The sequence below is a fragment of the Talpa europaea genome, assembly GCF_964194135.1.
Source record: "Talpa europaea genome assembly, chromosome: 12".
Classification (NCBI taxonomy): Eukaryota; Metazoa; Chordata; class Mammalia; order Eulipotyphla; family Talpidae; genus Talpa; species Talpa europaea.
Window position 1 is genome coordinate 17635170 of NC_140079.1, and position 17713 is coordinate 17652882.

The 17713-nt window shown below is 37.1% G+C and overlaps 1 protein-coding gene across 3 annotated transcripts in view; it reads right to left on the minus strand.

Annotated features, from left to right (window-relative positions):
* The window catches only part of SIK3 (SIK family kinase 3), a gene marked incomplete at both ends in the record, with an annotated part of 214797 nt that overhangs the window by 95571 nt on the left and 101513 nt on the right, over window positions 1-17713 (minus strand). For all 3 annotated transcript variants that reach the window (XM_084248678.1, XM_084248677.1, XM_084248676.1), the window contains 2 exons: window positions 2503-2566; window positions 5617-5733. In XM_084248678.1, coding sequence (XP_084104804.1) covers window positions 2503-2566; window positions 5617-5733 — 181 coding nt within the window. The remainder of the gene's footprint in view (window positions 1-2502; window positions 2567-5616; window positions 5734-17713) is intronic.

Below are 17713 nucleotides of genomic sequence, written 5' to 3' on the forward strand. Positions count from 1 at the left end.
TCAGCGGAGGGAGACTGAGGATGCAGTCTAGGATCTTCTCAATTTGCCACTCTTGGGATGAAACCACCAACCTAAAACCTCAGGCAAGAGTGGCGCAGGTCCCAGAATTGTCAGCATATAATACCCAAATTCCACACATTGGGGATGGGCAGAAGGAAGTTCCCATTCCTTAAATGCACTCGCCCAGAACTTAGCAGGCACAGGCAGCAGGGACCAAGATGAGAAGTGCTGACATCCTGGGGCCTCTCTGGTGCCACAGGGGTTAAAGTCTCAGTGCTAGCAAGCTATCACCCAGCCACTGCGGCATCAGATAGATCCCTGGCCAGGGAGCTGACCAACATGGCACTGCAGACCACTCCTGTCTCGACCGCTGCTCCCCTCAGCAGTGTATTTCAGTCAATTCACCTGCTCTGCTCCCCACTCTGTCTCTGGTGAATCCATTCACACACATACACACACACCCCATACCTCTGGCCTACACCTCAGTTCTTGTATGCATAAATAAACTAAATCTTTAAAAAAAGAAAAAAAAGAAATGCTGACATCCTGTTCCTCTAGAAAGAAAGCCACTAATCTAGGATAAGGGAGTATGAATGGGGGTTTTGAGGGGCCCCATGATCTTGGCTGTAGTCTTGAGTGGAATCTCTACCTCACTGAGCTGTCAAAAGGTAAGGAGGGAGAAATACTGGCTAAAAACCACAGATTCCCATTTCTCACAACTTTTCTTATATGGTCTTGAATAAATGTCTCACCAATTGCTATTTACTCTCCATACCATTTCCAGAGACTTTAAATGGACAGGTTTTGGGGATTTTTTAAATCATTTTTACCAGATTCCCTGAGGAGTTGCAGACAGTCTCATACTATCTTGCCAGACTTCCATCTCCCATTTACTCTATAACGTAGAGGTAAAGGAAGCAAAATACTAGGGCTCATTTAATATGCTATTTCATTTTATCTTCACAAACTGTGAGGCAGATATTACAGATTTATTTTTACAGATCATGAAACTGAATCATTTAATAACTTGATTTATTAAATGAGTCCCTGAATCATTTAATAACTTGCTCCAAGTAAAACAGCAAATAGGTGGCAAAGTTCTTATTCAAAGCCAGGTCCAACTGCCTCCAAAACGTATGTTCTTGATTAAGCCTGTGCTTTCATCTTACACAGACACTTCTAAACAGCAGAGCCCATGAGAAGTTATAGCCCTATGTAGTCACAATGATTCCTTCAGGTAATGCATCATTTTCTTCCAATTCTGGAGCTTTTATAATAACACCATGAAAACTAAGTACTGTTCTGTTCCGTCATACCCTGAGCTACAATCCCACAAAGTATGACCAGGAGATCCTTATCTTTTCCCCACTTCTAAAATCTGTTTTCCTGAAGAGCAAGGTGTATCTGATATGTAGTATGTTTTGTTTTTTGGTTATTGGGAACATTAAGGTCCCTGTTCTATCTAGATGACCATTCTGCATAGACACATATTCAAAGTCAATTAAAAATGTTAAGAAATGATGCTACTTCCTTTTTAAAAAGATTCATACTTATCCTAAAGATTATTAGACATAAAATCATAAGATATCTGGGAAAAGTTTAACACACACAAAAAAAAAATGCACACATTCACAAGTGACCAGGCATTATAAGAAGATTCTATTTTAAAGTGATTTTATGCTTTTAAGTATATTTTAAAGTAGTAAGTGCCAATATTTAAAAAATAAAACAAAAATTTTTTATCCAAATTTAAATCAACCAAAACCCCCAAATAAAGAAAGTAGATAAACCTAAAAGTATACATAAAGAAGGAAACTTTCTGTGTAGTGACCTGTCACAGGGGGGAAAACCACACATCAATCTAGATTTAAAAGCCTACCCTGTACCTCTACTTGGCCTCATTTATCACTGTTATAAAAAAAAAAAAATACCAACTCAAAATCAGATTTTTCTAGTAACAAATCTGTCTGCTTAATTCTGATGTTGTGTTAAACTAAGAAAAAAATAGCTACTGAAGACAAAACTTCCAAAATTATAAGACTCATCAAGGGAACTGTGAACACATGGTAGGGAATATAGTTACATGTTATATTTAAACAAAGTTTAAGAATGCTTTGGATGAGATTGTTTGCTCCAAGTGGTTCTTTATCACACAACAGAGGCCCACACACTTGTGGGAACTCTGTCACACTCAGTAACCCCAGTTACTGGCAACAGGAAAGACCCTCAGAACCTGTTGACCAGGGGTATTTGTTTTGGGAGCACTTTAATCCCCACTTTCAACACCTAATTGAAATACACAAAACGCCTTTACAGTGGAAACCGAGATGGTGAAAGGATCGAAATAGGTGAATCAAAAGAATTAAAATTACTTCGTTGATAGAAAAATCACAGCACTGAAGGACAGCATCAAGTGACAGCTGCTCAAATGACTGGACAGCTATTTTAGGTTTGCCATAGAGTGCTCAATAGCTGTTTAAAGAATGCAATAAATGTACTTACCAAATATTTCCCCTCCACTAGCATATTCTGTCACCAGATAAATCATCCGTTCTGTCTCCATAACCTGGTGCAAAGGCAGGAAAGTGACAGACAGTGACACAAATGACAGGATGATATCACAGGAAGAGAAACTAAAGACTCCTCTTTTGTCATTTGAAATACTAATAACCATTACTGCTTAAAGGAAATGTAAAACATTTGGGGCAGGAAGGCCAGGAACAGATATGAATATTATTAAGAAGAAAAGAGAAAAATAGGTATTCTTCCAAATTCTTCACAATAGGAAATATTTAGTACTTGATTCAGCTTTTGGTCCATAATCTCTTAAGTGCCATAAAACAGAGAAAAGAGGCTGCCAAGACCCTAGAGTTCATGATCAACATTGATCACTTGAAGTTCAAACATGTTCCCCCAAAACCCAACCAAACACAAAAGCCTTAGGGAAGACAATGGGGCTCACTAATGAGCAGCACAGAAATCATATTATGGCTGTGCCTTTTTGTATTTTTTTCATAGAAATGACAACTTTCCTTTCTACTATCCATTTATTCAAAACTGGAAACAGCAATGTAAATAATGTAATACTTGATATAACACATATGACTTATTTTCTCTTGGTCTCTATTTTACCATTTTTTCTTACTAATTGTAGTCTGTTCATTCTTCCTTTTATCTTTCTCATTAAATGTTTTTTAAAAGTAATCTATGAGCATATATGCTCATTATAAACATTTTAAATATAAGGATATAAACAAAAGACTGAAGGTTTTCCTCTTTCCAACCTCCTCCATTTTATACCCCAGAGAAAACATTCTATATCATCTTAGAGAAGAGTACTTCGATGGAAATAAAATTCCATCCTCATATAAAATTTTAACTTTTCTAGTAACCACATGAAAAAAGTAAAAGGCAGATGAAATTAATTCTAATAATATATTTTATTTAACCCCAACATGTCCAAAATCATGTTTTAAAAACCGTAAACTGTTTCAGTTTTTAATTAGTTAAAATTAAAATTAAAAATTCAGTTTCTCGTTCACTTTAGCCACATTTTAATATTCAATAGCCATGTGTCACTAGGAGATATCATATTGGGCAATACAGTTCTAGTTTTTAAATATACTTCAAAACTAGTTATGTTCTTAAAGTATTTTCTAGTACTTCATCTTTTACATCGTATACATCAATAGCATACAACAGTATTATGTATTGTATGATATTATAATAATAAATCTATCCCTTCTTTTCACTGGTTTCATGGTACACCATTGGATGAGTGGATGCTAATTTATTTTTTCATTCTAGTAACTGTCATTCCTTTTTTTCTAATTAATTTTTTAAAAATTCTATATCCTGGTGAGAGCAGCCCCCTGTTTATTACATGTATTGTTTTCAAGGTCTTTTTATACTGTTGATTTATATAACAAAAACTAAGTGTCTTAAGTATATGCAGGTGTTTAGAAATATAAAAATAAAACATAAACATCATGTTGTATATCTCCTTTTGTAACCCCAGGCCTTGTATTGGCAGCAAAGCAAATATTCTCAAATTATTAAACTTTTGAAGAGTTTAACAACTTTCCTATATAACTGGCTATATTTGGCTAGCTCACTCTCTAAACCCGAGGAAAAAAAGCTTTTGCAAGCAGACTGAAAACTACCTTGATACTAAATGAAGACAATTTGACAGCCATTCACCTTGGCAGCTCAGAATCTCCCACTAACATACTAGCTGCCAGAGTGCACAATTAAAGCTTAAAAGAGGGCATTGTTTAAAACCAGGACTGGAAGTATGGAAATTCTTAAAGGCTAATGAAATCTTGGATAAGGAAGGTAAAGTTACAGAATTCAGTTATAAGGTTAATACCAACAAGTCAACCTCTTAAGAACGGTCAGCTGAAAAGCCCTACAGTTATTTAAAGACGATGTATTTTAAAGAGTGAGGTCAAGAAGTTAACTCAGTCTGTCAGGTTAGGAAGGAAGCCGAGGTTAGACACCTCTGAGTTTGCAGATATAGGTCTTCAGACAGCACCAGGAAACTTGTGCAGGTTTGCTTCTGGGGCACAATATAGGTGTGGTTGAACATAATTTAGTCTGATAAACTTCAACAAGTCTGCTCCTGCTGATCCAATTAATTTCATTATGTGAGCAGCTGATGGCAGAAAAAAGCCCTAAAGCTGTAGCCTTAGCCACACACACTAACATCACAACATGCTTTCTTTTCCATAAAATTAACAGATGATGAAAGTTTGCCCACTGTGCCTCGGTGGCACTTTCTCTACACTTGCACATGGCCCCATGTCTGGGCCAGTAACCATTTACTGCAGACTAACAGCAGCAAATGAACTGAGTGGGTGGCCACTTCCTGCAGAATAGGCGATGGGTGTTCTGGTAGAAGGCAGTGAGCAGGGCCCAGTGCAGAGGCAGAGCTTGTGGCTGCCAACACATTGCAATTTGAGAAACACCTCAAAGCCCCACCTCTCCCAAAATATCTCTTCCACCAGCCTGCTAAGGCAAGGCCCTCTCCTCCTATCTGGCTTGAAATTCCAGCCGTTAGATTTGCTGCTTTTGTACTGGCTAAGGAAATATTTTTTATGCATATTTCTTGGGAAGGTGAGAAAACTACTTTAGAAATCTCTTCCATTACATAGAATCAAAATAATCAAATGATCTAGGTTATCAAAATAATCAAATGTTACCTTGGAAAACTAGCCCAGAACCTTACTAGGCTAAAAGGCTTGAGTTGATATAAGAAGAACTTAATCTTCTGCCATTGTAATTCATAACATGATCACAAAAATTAGTATTCAAATTATGTTCTTTTCAAAGTGTTACATTCATCTCTAGTTTTCTGTCTCAAAAGTCTCTGTTCCTTTTGAGTTTCCCATTCTGTTTTAGTATTCTGAACTAGATAGAAGAACTAAGTTCTCATCATCTTCTAAATAATCTTTTTTATTAATTCTTGCTAAGAACAACGTCAGGAAAATTGTAGGATGTACATATAAACACAGAAGCAAAAAGTCACAGATTTTCACCCACCCACTTTTTCCTTCAAAGTTAGCTGTGAATACCATCCTCGGCTCTGTTACTACCCACTATACCCCTTGATCCTACCTGGTAAAGCCTGATGATATGGGGGTGACAAAGCATCTTCATAATTTGAACTTCCCGGAAAATCTTCTTCAAGTTTTCTTCATCCAGCTGGGTCTTATCTATGATCTTGATGGCAACCTGAAAAAGAAGGAAGAAAATTTACTCTGATGCATTATTAAAAGCAGTTTACTAAGGAAAATTAAATCCACTTTAAGACATTATATTCCACAAAAGACAAGCTGCCAGTATTTTGTTTACAGAATGTCAATGACGAAAATGAATTTACTCTTTTAAAAAGACAGGAAATGGATTCCTAGCAAGTTGGTCTCAAAGGAACAGACTCCAAAAGCTAATGGGTCTTCTGCCATTTCTTAAATTGCTCCTATAGTAAAACCCCATGATAAAACACTTCATTACTCCATAGATGTGGTTACTCTCTGGGTAAATCATGCTTTGGTGCAGAGAACAGAATGTAGGGCCTCTCATTAAGACTAAGAAGCTTGTATTGTAAGTACACGATGATTTAGTGAGGTTCGACCAGAAATTCCACAGGTATACTCCACCTCTCCCTGGTGCTTGGGTAACTCCATAATGATGGTGATTGCAGCAGCACTTATCACATGCTGAACACTTAGTATGTGCAGACATAATTTTTAGTGCTTTGAAAATACTAGCTCATTATACATCACCAAATATTATTATTACCCTTGTCTTATAATAATGGAAACAGACACAGAGATTAAGTAATTTACCTGAGATCAAGTAATTTACAGGTATTGTGTGACAGATCCAAGGTTAAAGAACAGGAAGCTTGGCTTTAGTTTAAATGCTGAACAATAATTCTATAAAAATCTGAAGCTCATTCCATACTCTGTACACTGTTTCAGCATAAAATATACCTTTCTATTCTGGTCATTATTGTTAAGATACCCAGCAGCACACACATTTTAAAACAGAATAAAAGATATATTTTGAAAATCTACTAAATCTAAACTTTATTACATTTTAGTGGAATATTCAAAAAATATTTGTGTTGTCCAAAAATACCTGTATCTCTCAATTGCAAATTATTCGATCAGTATGTAATCAGTGAATATTAGTTGGATGAAGAGGATGGACTATGAAAATTTTAGTTTCTTTCAATTCTTAAAATTCTATACACTGTGAGCCTCCCTGGTGGCGCAGCGTTTGAGCACTGGGTTGCGAAGCTGCCCGCAGCCTCTGCGGCGCTGGTTCGATCCCCGGCTGCTCCCCGGCCACTGGAGGAGGGTCCCACATGGCGCGCAGACCTCTCCTGCCGCCCGCTGCTCCCCTCAGCAGTGTACTTCGGTCCTTCTGCCTGCTCTGCTCCCCACTCTGGCTCTGGTGAATTCTCTCACCCTCCCGCGCTTCTGACTGTACCCAGTGCTTGTATAAATAAATAAAAATAAATCTTAAACAAAAATTAAAAAAAAAAAAGGGCCTCCCCGGTGGCGCAGCGGTTGAGCGCTGGGTTGCGAAGCTGCCCGCAGCCTCTGCAGCGCCGGTTCGATTCCCGGCTGCTCCCTGGCCACCATAGGAGGGTCCCACATGGCACGCAGACCTCTCCTGCCGCCCGCTGCTCCCCTCAGCAGTGTACTTCGGTCCTTCTGCCTGCTCTGCTCCCCGCTCTGGCTCTGGTGAATTCTCTCACCCTCCCGCGCTTCTGACTGTACCCAGTGCATGTATAAACGAAACAAACGAACAAACAAACAAATAAATAAAAACATGCCTCTATAAAAAAAGAAAAAAAAATTAAAAAAAAAATTAAAAAAAAAATTCTATACACTGTGAGAGGAAACGAAAAAAAAAAAACAGGGAAACAAAATTTCAACACTAATAATGTTTTAACCCAGAGAAACAGGCTATATCAACCTATACAGAGATTAATTACATGTACAAATGACTAGCAAAAAAAGTGACTCTGTAGTTGTTTCACCACTCAGAATGAGAACTGGTGGGAGAAAGGCACAGGGGGAATATATTTCAGCCCAATTCCAAGAGCACTTAAGCTCTGCTTATTGATGGAAAATGAGCTATTATGTAGCTTGAACTACAAAGATTAATCAAACATGGCCTTAATTTCCAGAAGCTCACAATCTACTAGGGAATGAGAAGTTTAAAGCAGACAACAGTGTTTGAAGTACAATTAATAAAACTTTAATTTACTAAAATTAACAATATCATATAGATGTCATTTTACATTTCATACCCAGTGTATCTGATTTCATATAAAGGGAATGTGGTCCTACATATTGAAATGTACTCACCTTTTCAGTGAGAATTACATTAAGTACAATTTGTTCTTAGAAGGTGGATAGAAGTTTTAATAGATTAAAACATCAGATTTCTGTCTACTTTTCAGTGAGATTCAAGATTCACCAAGACAGAACTTTTGCTTACCAGTTGAATATGTTATCAAAAGGAAGGACTTGGGTGTCAAGTCCTTGGGTTCAAAATATTGAAATTGTCCCTTCATGTATAACCTTGAACGAGTTAGTAACTTTTTCTATCGCACCTTTCCAATAAAATGTGGGCAAGAATGAGCCTACTTTAATCACCTTTAAAGATAACAGATGCAGCCTGTTTAGAATAATGTCCAACACGTGGTAAACACACAACATGCATTCATTACAGGTACTGCTTTTATTATTTTTTTTATTTAATCAAGCCTTAAATGTTAGGCAATTCTTGGCAAGAATTAAATTACGCTTCACTAAGCAACATAATCTTGGATCTGAAACACATCAATTCCTTGCTCAAGGGGCACGTTGCAGGACCAAGAAGCAAAATAGCTAACAATCTGTGGGAAGCATTCAGAACCAACAAGGTAATTCAAGCTAATGTGGGAAGAACATGGAAGGAATGGAGCTGGGAAAAAGTGCATTCTGTTCAGGAAAGTCACACTGGGCAACAGGAAGGAACCCACAGCAAGAGCTAACCCTGAGCCAGAGAAAGAAAGTATCTGCTTGTTTCAACAGGCCAGATTCCCCCTTTTATCCCTACTAAAACACAAACACCTGAGAGGTGGATGTGCACATAGCAGAAACATGAAGGGCCACTTAAGGAAGAAGGTGACTTGCTAAAGTTCAGCTCTCACCTTGGTTTCAAACTGGAAAGAAAGGTTTTCTAAAAAGCAGAAAAGTGCTAATGAAACAGAGAAAATAACAAGTCAAGGAGCAGGTAGTTTACAAACAGTATAAATATTTTGAGAATACCTGAAGAGATCAACAATCATGAATCTTCACTGCTATATATTACTGGAAGAGATAGTAAAGGTTTCAGCTAAACTACACACCCATTGCTTGAAAAATTAAAGGTGTCCACAGCGAGGGTTAAGTCCAAAAGCAAAGGGTAGAAACAGAAGATAAACTGGCAAACAATGTTTTTGATTACTACTAAAAATGTATGGATCACATACTTGTACTTTCATATGAAAATCATCACAAGCAGGAAACTTCTAATACATTACCAAGAGACCATATATTTGCCTCTTCAATACAGAATTCTTTTATCTTTCTAAGAGCAGGACTTATATGAATTAGCACTAATTAATTTTGCATGGCACTGTAGCAAATATACTGCTGAATAGATACAGGTTTTAGCACTCCTTAAGAAATTCCCTACCCAAGATATTTCCATTCAACAGATTCTTCTTTTCTAATTGGCATATGGTGTGAAAAAAATTAAACTCAGGATGTGCCAAATGTAAAGTCATAGTTCTTTACTATTCATTCCAGAAGGGAAAAAAATAGCCATTTTCCCCATTTAGTTCTCACTTCTAAACTACAGTTCTTCAACTCTTACCTCATTTTTGCAAGCATGGTAATGCTCGCAGGGAATGAAAAACAGTGGTTTCTTCACAACAGGCAGTATTTCACTTGCATATCCCTACACCACATTCAGAGTCAAGATAGGGTGACAACAGGATCCAAGGAGCCAAGGAAAGGTGAAGTATTACAATCAAAACAAACCACCTTCCTCCCCACCCAGCAGAAAAAAGTAGGGCTCGTCCCTTAGAGATGTGCTATGATGAATCGGCACTTAAAAAGAAATACAAAGACCACGAGTGCAAAAATTCCTCCACAGAGAGCGCACACTCCCTTAGACTAGTACGCAGATGTATGCATAATAATTTCACAGGATACACTAAACAGACTGAATGTCTTAAAGAAAGGAAAACATTATGACAGTGTGGAGAAAAGTTTATTTTTTCCAATATTTTTAAGGAAAGAAGCTCTACTTTTCACTAAAATATCTTAAAATGTAGACAGATATCGAACATGTCAATGTGAATTATTTTCTTTAGGGTTATGTTTTTTTAATTAACTTCTCTAGCTACATTTCTTCCCCCTTATTTCTAGATCATTCTCAGCTCAGATCAAGAATCATTTTACATGCCAGGCCTGTCAATCCAATACAGTGGGCTCCCATCATGTGTGACTGAGCACTTGAAATGTGACTGACCCAATGTGAGGTGCTATACATCAAGAGGGTATGCCTGGGGCTCACTTTGGCAGCATATATATTAAAATTGGAACAACAGAGGAGACTGGCATGGCCCTGTACAAGGATGACACACGAAAATTCATGACACACTCCATTTTTTTAAAAAAAGTTACACCAGATTTCAAAATTTCAATATTAAAAAAACAATGCAAACTATTTCATTGATTTTATATCAATTATGTCTAGAAATATCTCAGATATACTATAATAAATTGTAAGATATATTATTAAAACTAATTTCAATAAAAATTTCTCCCTATGGAATGGGAGAAAATATTGATCAATCACATATCTGATAAGGAGTTAACATCCAAAAGATACAAGGAACTCATACAACCCAATAGCAAGAAAAACCCAAATAACCCAATTTAAAATTGGGCAAAGGAAGTAAATAGTCATTTTTCTAAAGATATACAAGTGGCCAGGAGATACATGAAAAAGTACTCAACATCACTCATCATCAGGGAAATAGATATACATGAAAACACAACGGGATATGAATTCACACATTAGAATGTCTGTGATCAAAAAGATAAGAGACACAAATGCGAGCGAGGGTGTGGCGAAAAGGGAACCCTTGCAGACTGTTGCTGGGAATGTAAACTGCAGTCACTAGAAAAAAGTACTGAGATTCCTCAAGAAATTAAAAATAAAACTACCATATGATCCAGCAATCCCACTTCAGGGTATATGTATATATCCAAAGGAAACAAAATCATCTCAAAAAGATATTTGTATTCCCATGTTCACAGCAGCATTATTCACAATAGCCAAGTATGAAAATATCCATCAACAGATGAATGGATAAAAAAAATTCTCTCTCTCTCTCTCTCTCTCTCTCTCTCTCTCTCTCTCTCTCTCTCTCTCTCTCTCTCTCTCCTTATACACACACAAGGAGAGAGAGAAAGAGAGAAAGAAAGGAATATTATTCAGCCTGAAAATAAATAGGAAATCCTGTTATTTGTGACAACATAGATGTATTCGGGGGGCATTATGCTAAGTGAAATAAGGCAGAGGCAAATACTACATGGTATCACTTATATTTGAAATCCTAAAAAAAAATAATAAAGACCAAACTTATTTTTTTATTTTGAAATTTTTTATTTATTTTTATTTTTTTATTAATTTTTTTTTATTTTTATATTCCCCAAACAATTGCAACCCCAAACTTACAAAAAAGAAAGTAGAAAAGTAGTCTACCAGGGGCCAGATAGTGGGGGAAATAGACCTGGGGGAGCGGGGGGCAAGGGGAATGGTAAAGTGTAAGAACTTTCAGCTGTAAGATAAGGTCTGAGTATCTAATGTAAAACATAGTAACTCTAGTTGACAACAGTGCATCATATTATTAAAATTTGCTAAGACAGAGGGAGGAAGGAAGGAAGAAGGAAAAAAGAAAAGACAAATAAGTGAAGTGGTGGAAGTGTTAATTCAATTGGTGATCCTGTAATAATGTATATGTATATCAAAGCCTCACGCTACACTTTAAATAGCTTACAATTTTGTCAATTATACCTCAGTATAGCTGGAAAAAAGCCATTTCACCTAATTCCTTCCACTTGTTAAAATACGGCTACTAGAAAATTTTAAATTATATATGTGGACCGCAGTTCATTGGACAGCACTGGTTTGATGATGCAACAGAGTAGTATTAAAAAAAAAAAAAAATAATAATGAGGGCCTCCCCCGGTGGGGCAGGCGGTTGAGTGCAGCGCTGTGAAGCTGTCCGCAGCCTCTGCAGCGCCAGTTCGATCCCGCCCGGCCAGCGAGGGTCCCACAGACCTCTCCTATCTCGCCCGCTGCTCCCCTCAGCAGTGTATTTCGTCAGTCTGCCTGTTCTGCTCCCCACTCTGTCTCGGGGAATCCTGGTGAATCCTCTCACCCTCCCGCACATCTGGCTTGTACCCTGGTTCTTGTTTAAATAAATAGATCTGAAAAAAAAAATGAAATTGACGTCAAACTCCTTGACGCGCTATTGAGATCTGCCAGTTAGACCTATCCTGAAGAAACTTGGCAGGTTTCAAGCAGTCGATGCTCAAATACTGCCTTGGGAGAGGATGTTTATTAAATAAGGCCTCAAAAACTGCATTCCAGGAACTCAATTTAATTCCATTAAAAAAATGTTTATTGAACAACTGATTGGCTTTAGGCAATGAATGCCCTTGTGCAGTTCCTAGCAGTTACTCTCAACAGGATTTCTAGGAGAATTAAATGTTACAATGTTAAGACAGCAGTTGTCAAAATTTTTGGTTTCAGGACTCCTCTTAAAATTGAGAACCTTTCAAAGAAGAATGGTTTATATGGATAATAGTTACCAATATTTACTTAGAAATTTGATTGAAATTAAAATATAAGAATACACAAGTATACATTTCATCAGAGTAATTATATCATCATACATAATAGTCTCTCAAAATCTCCACCACTATTCAGTTGTGAGAATGAGAGTGGAAAATGGACCTTACAGTTTGAATATTTATGAACAGTTTTTATCTCAGGGACTCGCTAAAAGAATTTTTGAAGAATTTGGGGCCCCTTGATCAAACTTTGAATACAAAAATGCCCCAAATATTGCATGTAATGAATTCACTTCTCTTCCGAAATCCTAGACTATACTACCTTTTGGAAAACTGTAAAAACAGTCACTCCGATTTTTTTTCTGTATAATTTAATTTTTTCTATGGGGCTTAATTCAAACCCAGTTGAGAATGGCTTCTAGAAAAAAAAATTAAATGCCTTTGCAATCAGCCTTGATGAGAAAAAAAAAACTTGTTTTCTTTTTAACTTACTAGAAAATAGAACTATCACCAGAAAGCAGGTTTAAAGAAATTCCAAACCACCACAAGCTAGACTACAAGGCTGAAAACTTCCAGGCATGTGATGAATGACATGCCACATCGCCAGTCAGGATGTAGGCTGGTCATATACTTGGAAAGATCCTGACCTTTGTACTGGAAGCAATCAAGGAGTCTCTATTTTAGTTTTAACAGTCAAATTAAGTACTAAGGAGCACAGCAAAGATGCATCTTTGGAAGGAACCAACTATTCTGTTCATTTTAAACATTGATCACAACTGTCTCTGGGAAAATATGCAGCTGTCAAGCCTAAGGAATGACTGAGATGTTAGGACTCGAGCCAACTCCAGACAAGAGGACATAATGTGGCCACCACAGATAAGGGTCCATGAGCACTCAATGAACCCCAAAGGAAATAGTTTAAAATATCTAGATGGTCTTTAGGTGACTTTTCTTTTTCTATCCTCTGTTTATGCTGCACCAAATGGTAAATCCAATAATTCAGGAATTCACAAGATCTGGGAGAGAGAGAGAACTGAGAATTTAGTAAGATGACAAACTATACCAGGAAGTATGCATTATTCTTGGAAGCAATTCCAAGGTAGAACATGGTATATTGTGCATAATTAATAAATGGTGTTTGAAACAAAGGAAATTTTCTAGTGATTATCTAGAACAAAAGGGAAATTTTTAAGACAAGAAAATGATTTCTGAGTTTCAGTAATTCCCATGTGGTTAACATGTACCCTCTCAGCAAACAGAAGTCCTAGAAGTGACTGTAACATAATGGGCAACACTCTCAGCCAAACTGACATTACTGTTGCTATTTTAACAGAAACAGTGCTTTTACAGAACATTAAACCAACTCCTGGCCTGTAGGTTTACTACTTAAATGAAATGGACAAAAGATTTTTTTTTTAAGGACGTGAAGGATGGAGATGACTATGAAAATAAAGGTTATTATCATGATTATCACTGTGATAATTAAAGTTAGTTATTTATAATGCATTTTCAGGTGTTCATTTTAGATTGACCAAATCTCTGATGATTGAGAGAGAGATATAGAAGAGGGTCAATGGCTTAATTCCCAGGTTAATTAAAAGGTTATTAAATTCTAAACCACTTATAGCTTTGCCCCAGAAGTCTTAAAGGAGGACAGGAGAGGGAAAAATGAGGAAGAGGGAGAAGGCCCAAAAAGAAAAATGGGGGACATAGAAGATATTTTATGTAGAAAAGAGGGATTGGCAGATGAGCACTACCAAGATGGGGTAGAGGGGGCCTCCCTGGTAGCGCAAGGAGTTAAGTCGAAGCACTATGAAGCTACCTGCAGCCACTGCAGCACGAGTTCAATCCCTGGCCAGGGAGCTACCCACATGGTGCAGCAGACCTCTCCTGTCTCGCCCGCTGCTCCCCTCATCAGTGTATTTCAGTCAATCTTGCCTGTTCTGTTCCCCCCTTTGTCTCTGGTGACTCCTCTCACCCTCCACACCTTCTTGTATGCATAAATAAAAATCTTTTTTAAAAATGGGGAGAACTGAAATTGTATGGGGAATATAACAATAAAATTTATTTTTAAAAAAATAAATAAATAAAAATGGGGAGAAAAGGCTAAGTGTTAAATGGTCTAACAAGGAATATAAGTTTTAAAGGCCACTTACTATTAAATACCAATATTTAAGAAAATAGAAAAATGAAAAAATCACATTATGGAAATGTTTTGAAACAAAAGAAAAACAGAGAGAAGTAGTTAGTCCAAGGAAAAATAGAAAGCTATGAAAGAAGACATTTTTGACCCAAGAAGGGTTTGAAAACTGAGGGTAAAAATATTCAGTAATGGCCTGAATTGTGAGATTAAAAGGAGATACAAAGTTGAATGAATTTCAAGATGAATTTTCTTAATGAAGTGCACGCTCTTTCCTGGAGTGCCAGCTCATAGGTAAAAATAACAGACTCACAGAAGGACTGTGCTCTTCCCAAGAATGGCATTTGTCAAGGAGCCTGCTAAGCACATTCAGATGGAGCACCTAGAACACTCCAAGCTTTTTAAAGCACCAGCTGGAAAGAGAGTTAAAGTCAACTAGCACAGCATAACTTTCTTAAACTTCCCCAATGGAGATTTATTACATTGAGCATCTTGCTAACCATACAATGGCAGTGTTGTTAACAAAGTCAGCAACAGCCGGTATTTTAAATTGTTTTAGATTATATTAATATGCACTGAGCCCTAACAACCTAGTCCCCAAATAGCAAGAAACTGAGTGAGCTAGGGAAACACATTCACAGTTGAAAACTATCCTAAATTCTTCTTCTCCATATCTCCCAGTTATCTGATAATGAAGACTAAGGGAAAATAGGAAGCATCTTACCCTCTTGATTTCTGAAGCTAGCATGCATGCTTAGATGCCAGTACTGTGAGTTAACTGTCAAGACATACATCTCTTTCAAACCAAGCATTGCAAGTCTTAGTGGCAATGACACTGGGCTGTGTTCCCAGTGGCAGCCCAGATTAAAGAGCCAGCTGGCCCATGCCCATCAGGAACACGGCACCAAGTACCTTCTGAGGGGCTTTCCACATCTCAACTGCAGACCTCAGTGCTGGCAGGAAAATACCCCTCTGAGATTCCATCAAAATGGGAAATTTTGTGCCATGGCTTTCTGCATTAACTCTGATTTCAATGAGTGCCTTATATTCAGAAGTCATCACCTTTTCAAATTAAACAGACTTTACTCCCATAATGAATATGTGTGTTTCATGTACTAAAGAATGAAGTTTAAGTAACTTAAGTCACTCCCTTGGAAAGTCCAATGGTAAACATTAACTATTTCTCAAATTTCTGATATTTATTTTAAAGGCAGGAGGGGGGCTATTGACTTTTACAACACTGCCATAGAAAATAATGAAAAACTGTTCCAATAAAATGTAACTCATTATTATAATGGCTATTGTGATATGGATCATATGTTAATATTATTATACCCACATTAAATACAAAAAACAAAACTACACAAGTATATGCTTAACATTTTAGTAAGATTGTCCATCCTTCCCTTAGCAGGATTATCAGCATCCTAAATTCTAACTGTCTATGATAGTCCTAAATTGTCATTAGCAGTGAGACTTTATTCAAGCTGCTAAAGTAGCATCAAAGATCTTACTCAGTTATTAAAATTGTGTATTAATTGACTAAGATACTGAGTATAGTTAATGACACTGAGATTTTTTTAAGTCATTAAAAGCATCCACAAATTAAACAAAGACCAACCTATACTACTGGGCCCACTGTTGATATTATGACAATACCCTTTTTAAGCAAATTGATATAAATCACTGCCAAAGAGACCCAAAAGACTCTCCAGCCATGAGAAATAGCTTCCCTAAAGATAGACATCTTTGCATAAATACATGAGTTTTTTATATCCTGAGAAACACCATCTAGAATTTTTGTCTTTTTATTATTCAGTTGTAAGCGTTATTTCTATATTCTTAATACAAATCCCTTATCAGATATATGATATGCACGTTTCTTCTCCCATTCTGTGGGTTACCTTTTACTTTTTTGAATGTATTGTTTGTAGCACAAAAGTTTTTAATTTTGATACAGTCCAACTCATCAACTTTCTCCCTTTGTATTTTTTATGTGAAGTTAGGATTACTTAACTCCAAATTAAAAACATTTATACCTATGATTTCTTCCAAAAGCTTTATAATTTTAGCCCTATGCTTATGTATACAAGCCAGTTTGAGTGACTTTAGCTGTATGCGTAAAGCAGATCGGATTCAACTTCACTCATCTGCATGTGGATATCCATTTGTCCCAGCGCCGTTTGTTAAGCCCTGAAACAGGACGGAAGACCCAGATCCCTTTGCCATTGAGCAACCACAGATGAACCAAACCAAAATGATGTTAGCTTGTGGCTTCAGGGGAACTGTTTTATTATTAAAGAGAGTCAATGGATAAAGCAAATATTAAAAAATCATCTACCAACATAGCAAAATAACAGAGAAACAGAACTGTAATAATACACAATGCAAACTATCAGTCCAAATGATCCACTCATCAATATGAGGCTGCATGTTTAGGTTCTAGCAACATCTTTAAAAAAAAAAAAAGGTGTCCATTAAAACAAGTACATAAAATAAGAAAAATTAAAAATAAAAACAAATAAAGGCACTCTTTCAACCTTGCTTTCTCAAAGCCATGGTGCCCTAGACAACGCGCAGGCATTCGTAGCAGACACACCAAGGGAGCCATCAGCATCAGGTCCTTTAGTCTAGGAGCAGTGCTCACAGAGAAACTCCTAGTGACAAGACAAGGATAAACTGTGCTAAACTCTTCATAGAATTATAGGAAATTCTGGCTCCTACCTCCCCCAAATGTCTGCTTTTTAACCAAAAAAGGATGAAGAAAGCTAGGGTTTTCTTTGTCCTCTGGTCCTCCAAAGTAGGTCAGGTCTGTGCATGATTATTGGGTTTCACATTCCTTTAGAAAAGGAAGAGATGGAAAAGCATGGAGTTTTGTTTTAACAAACTGCAGACTCAGGCGAGGGGTGGAAACTAAAGAGAACTCCTGCTGCTGACCGGGAAAAACGAACTGAGAAAAGGACTGTCTTTGGCAAAAGTAAACCAAGTTTATGACAGGGAGAAGAGGTCTAACTTCCCATTCTAAAGCTACAACATCAGACTGGAACATGGGTGTGAGCCTCCTCGCCCCAGGCTCCTCCCAGCCAGGCCCCTAAGTAGCAAGGTGGATGTAAATAAACTCATTAGTATTTGAATTACCAAAAATCCCTTTCTTAGA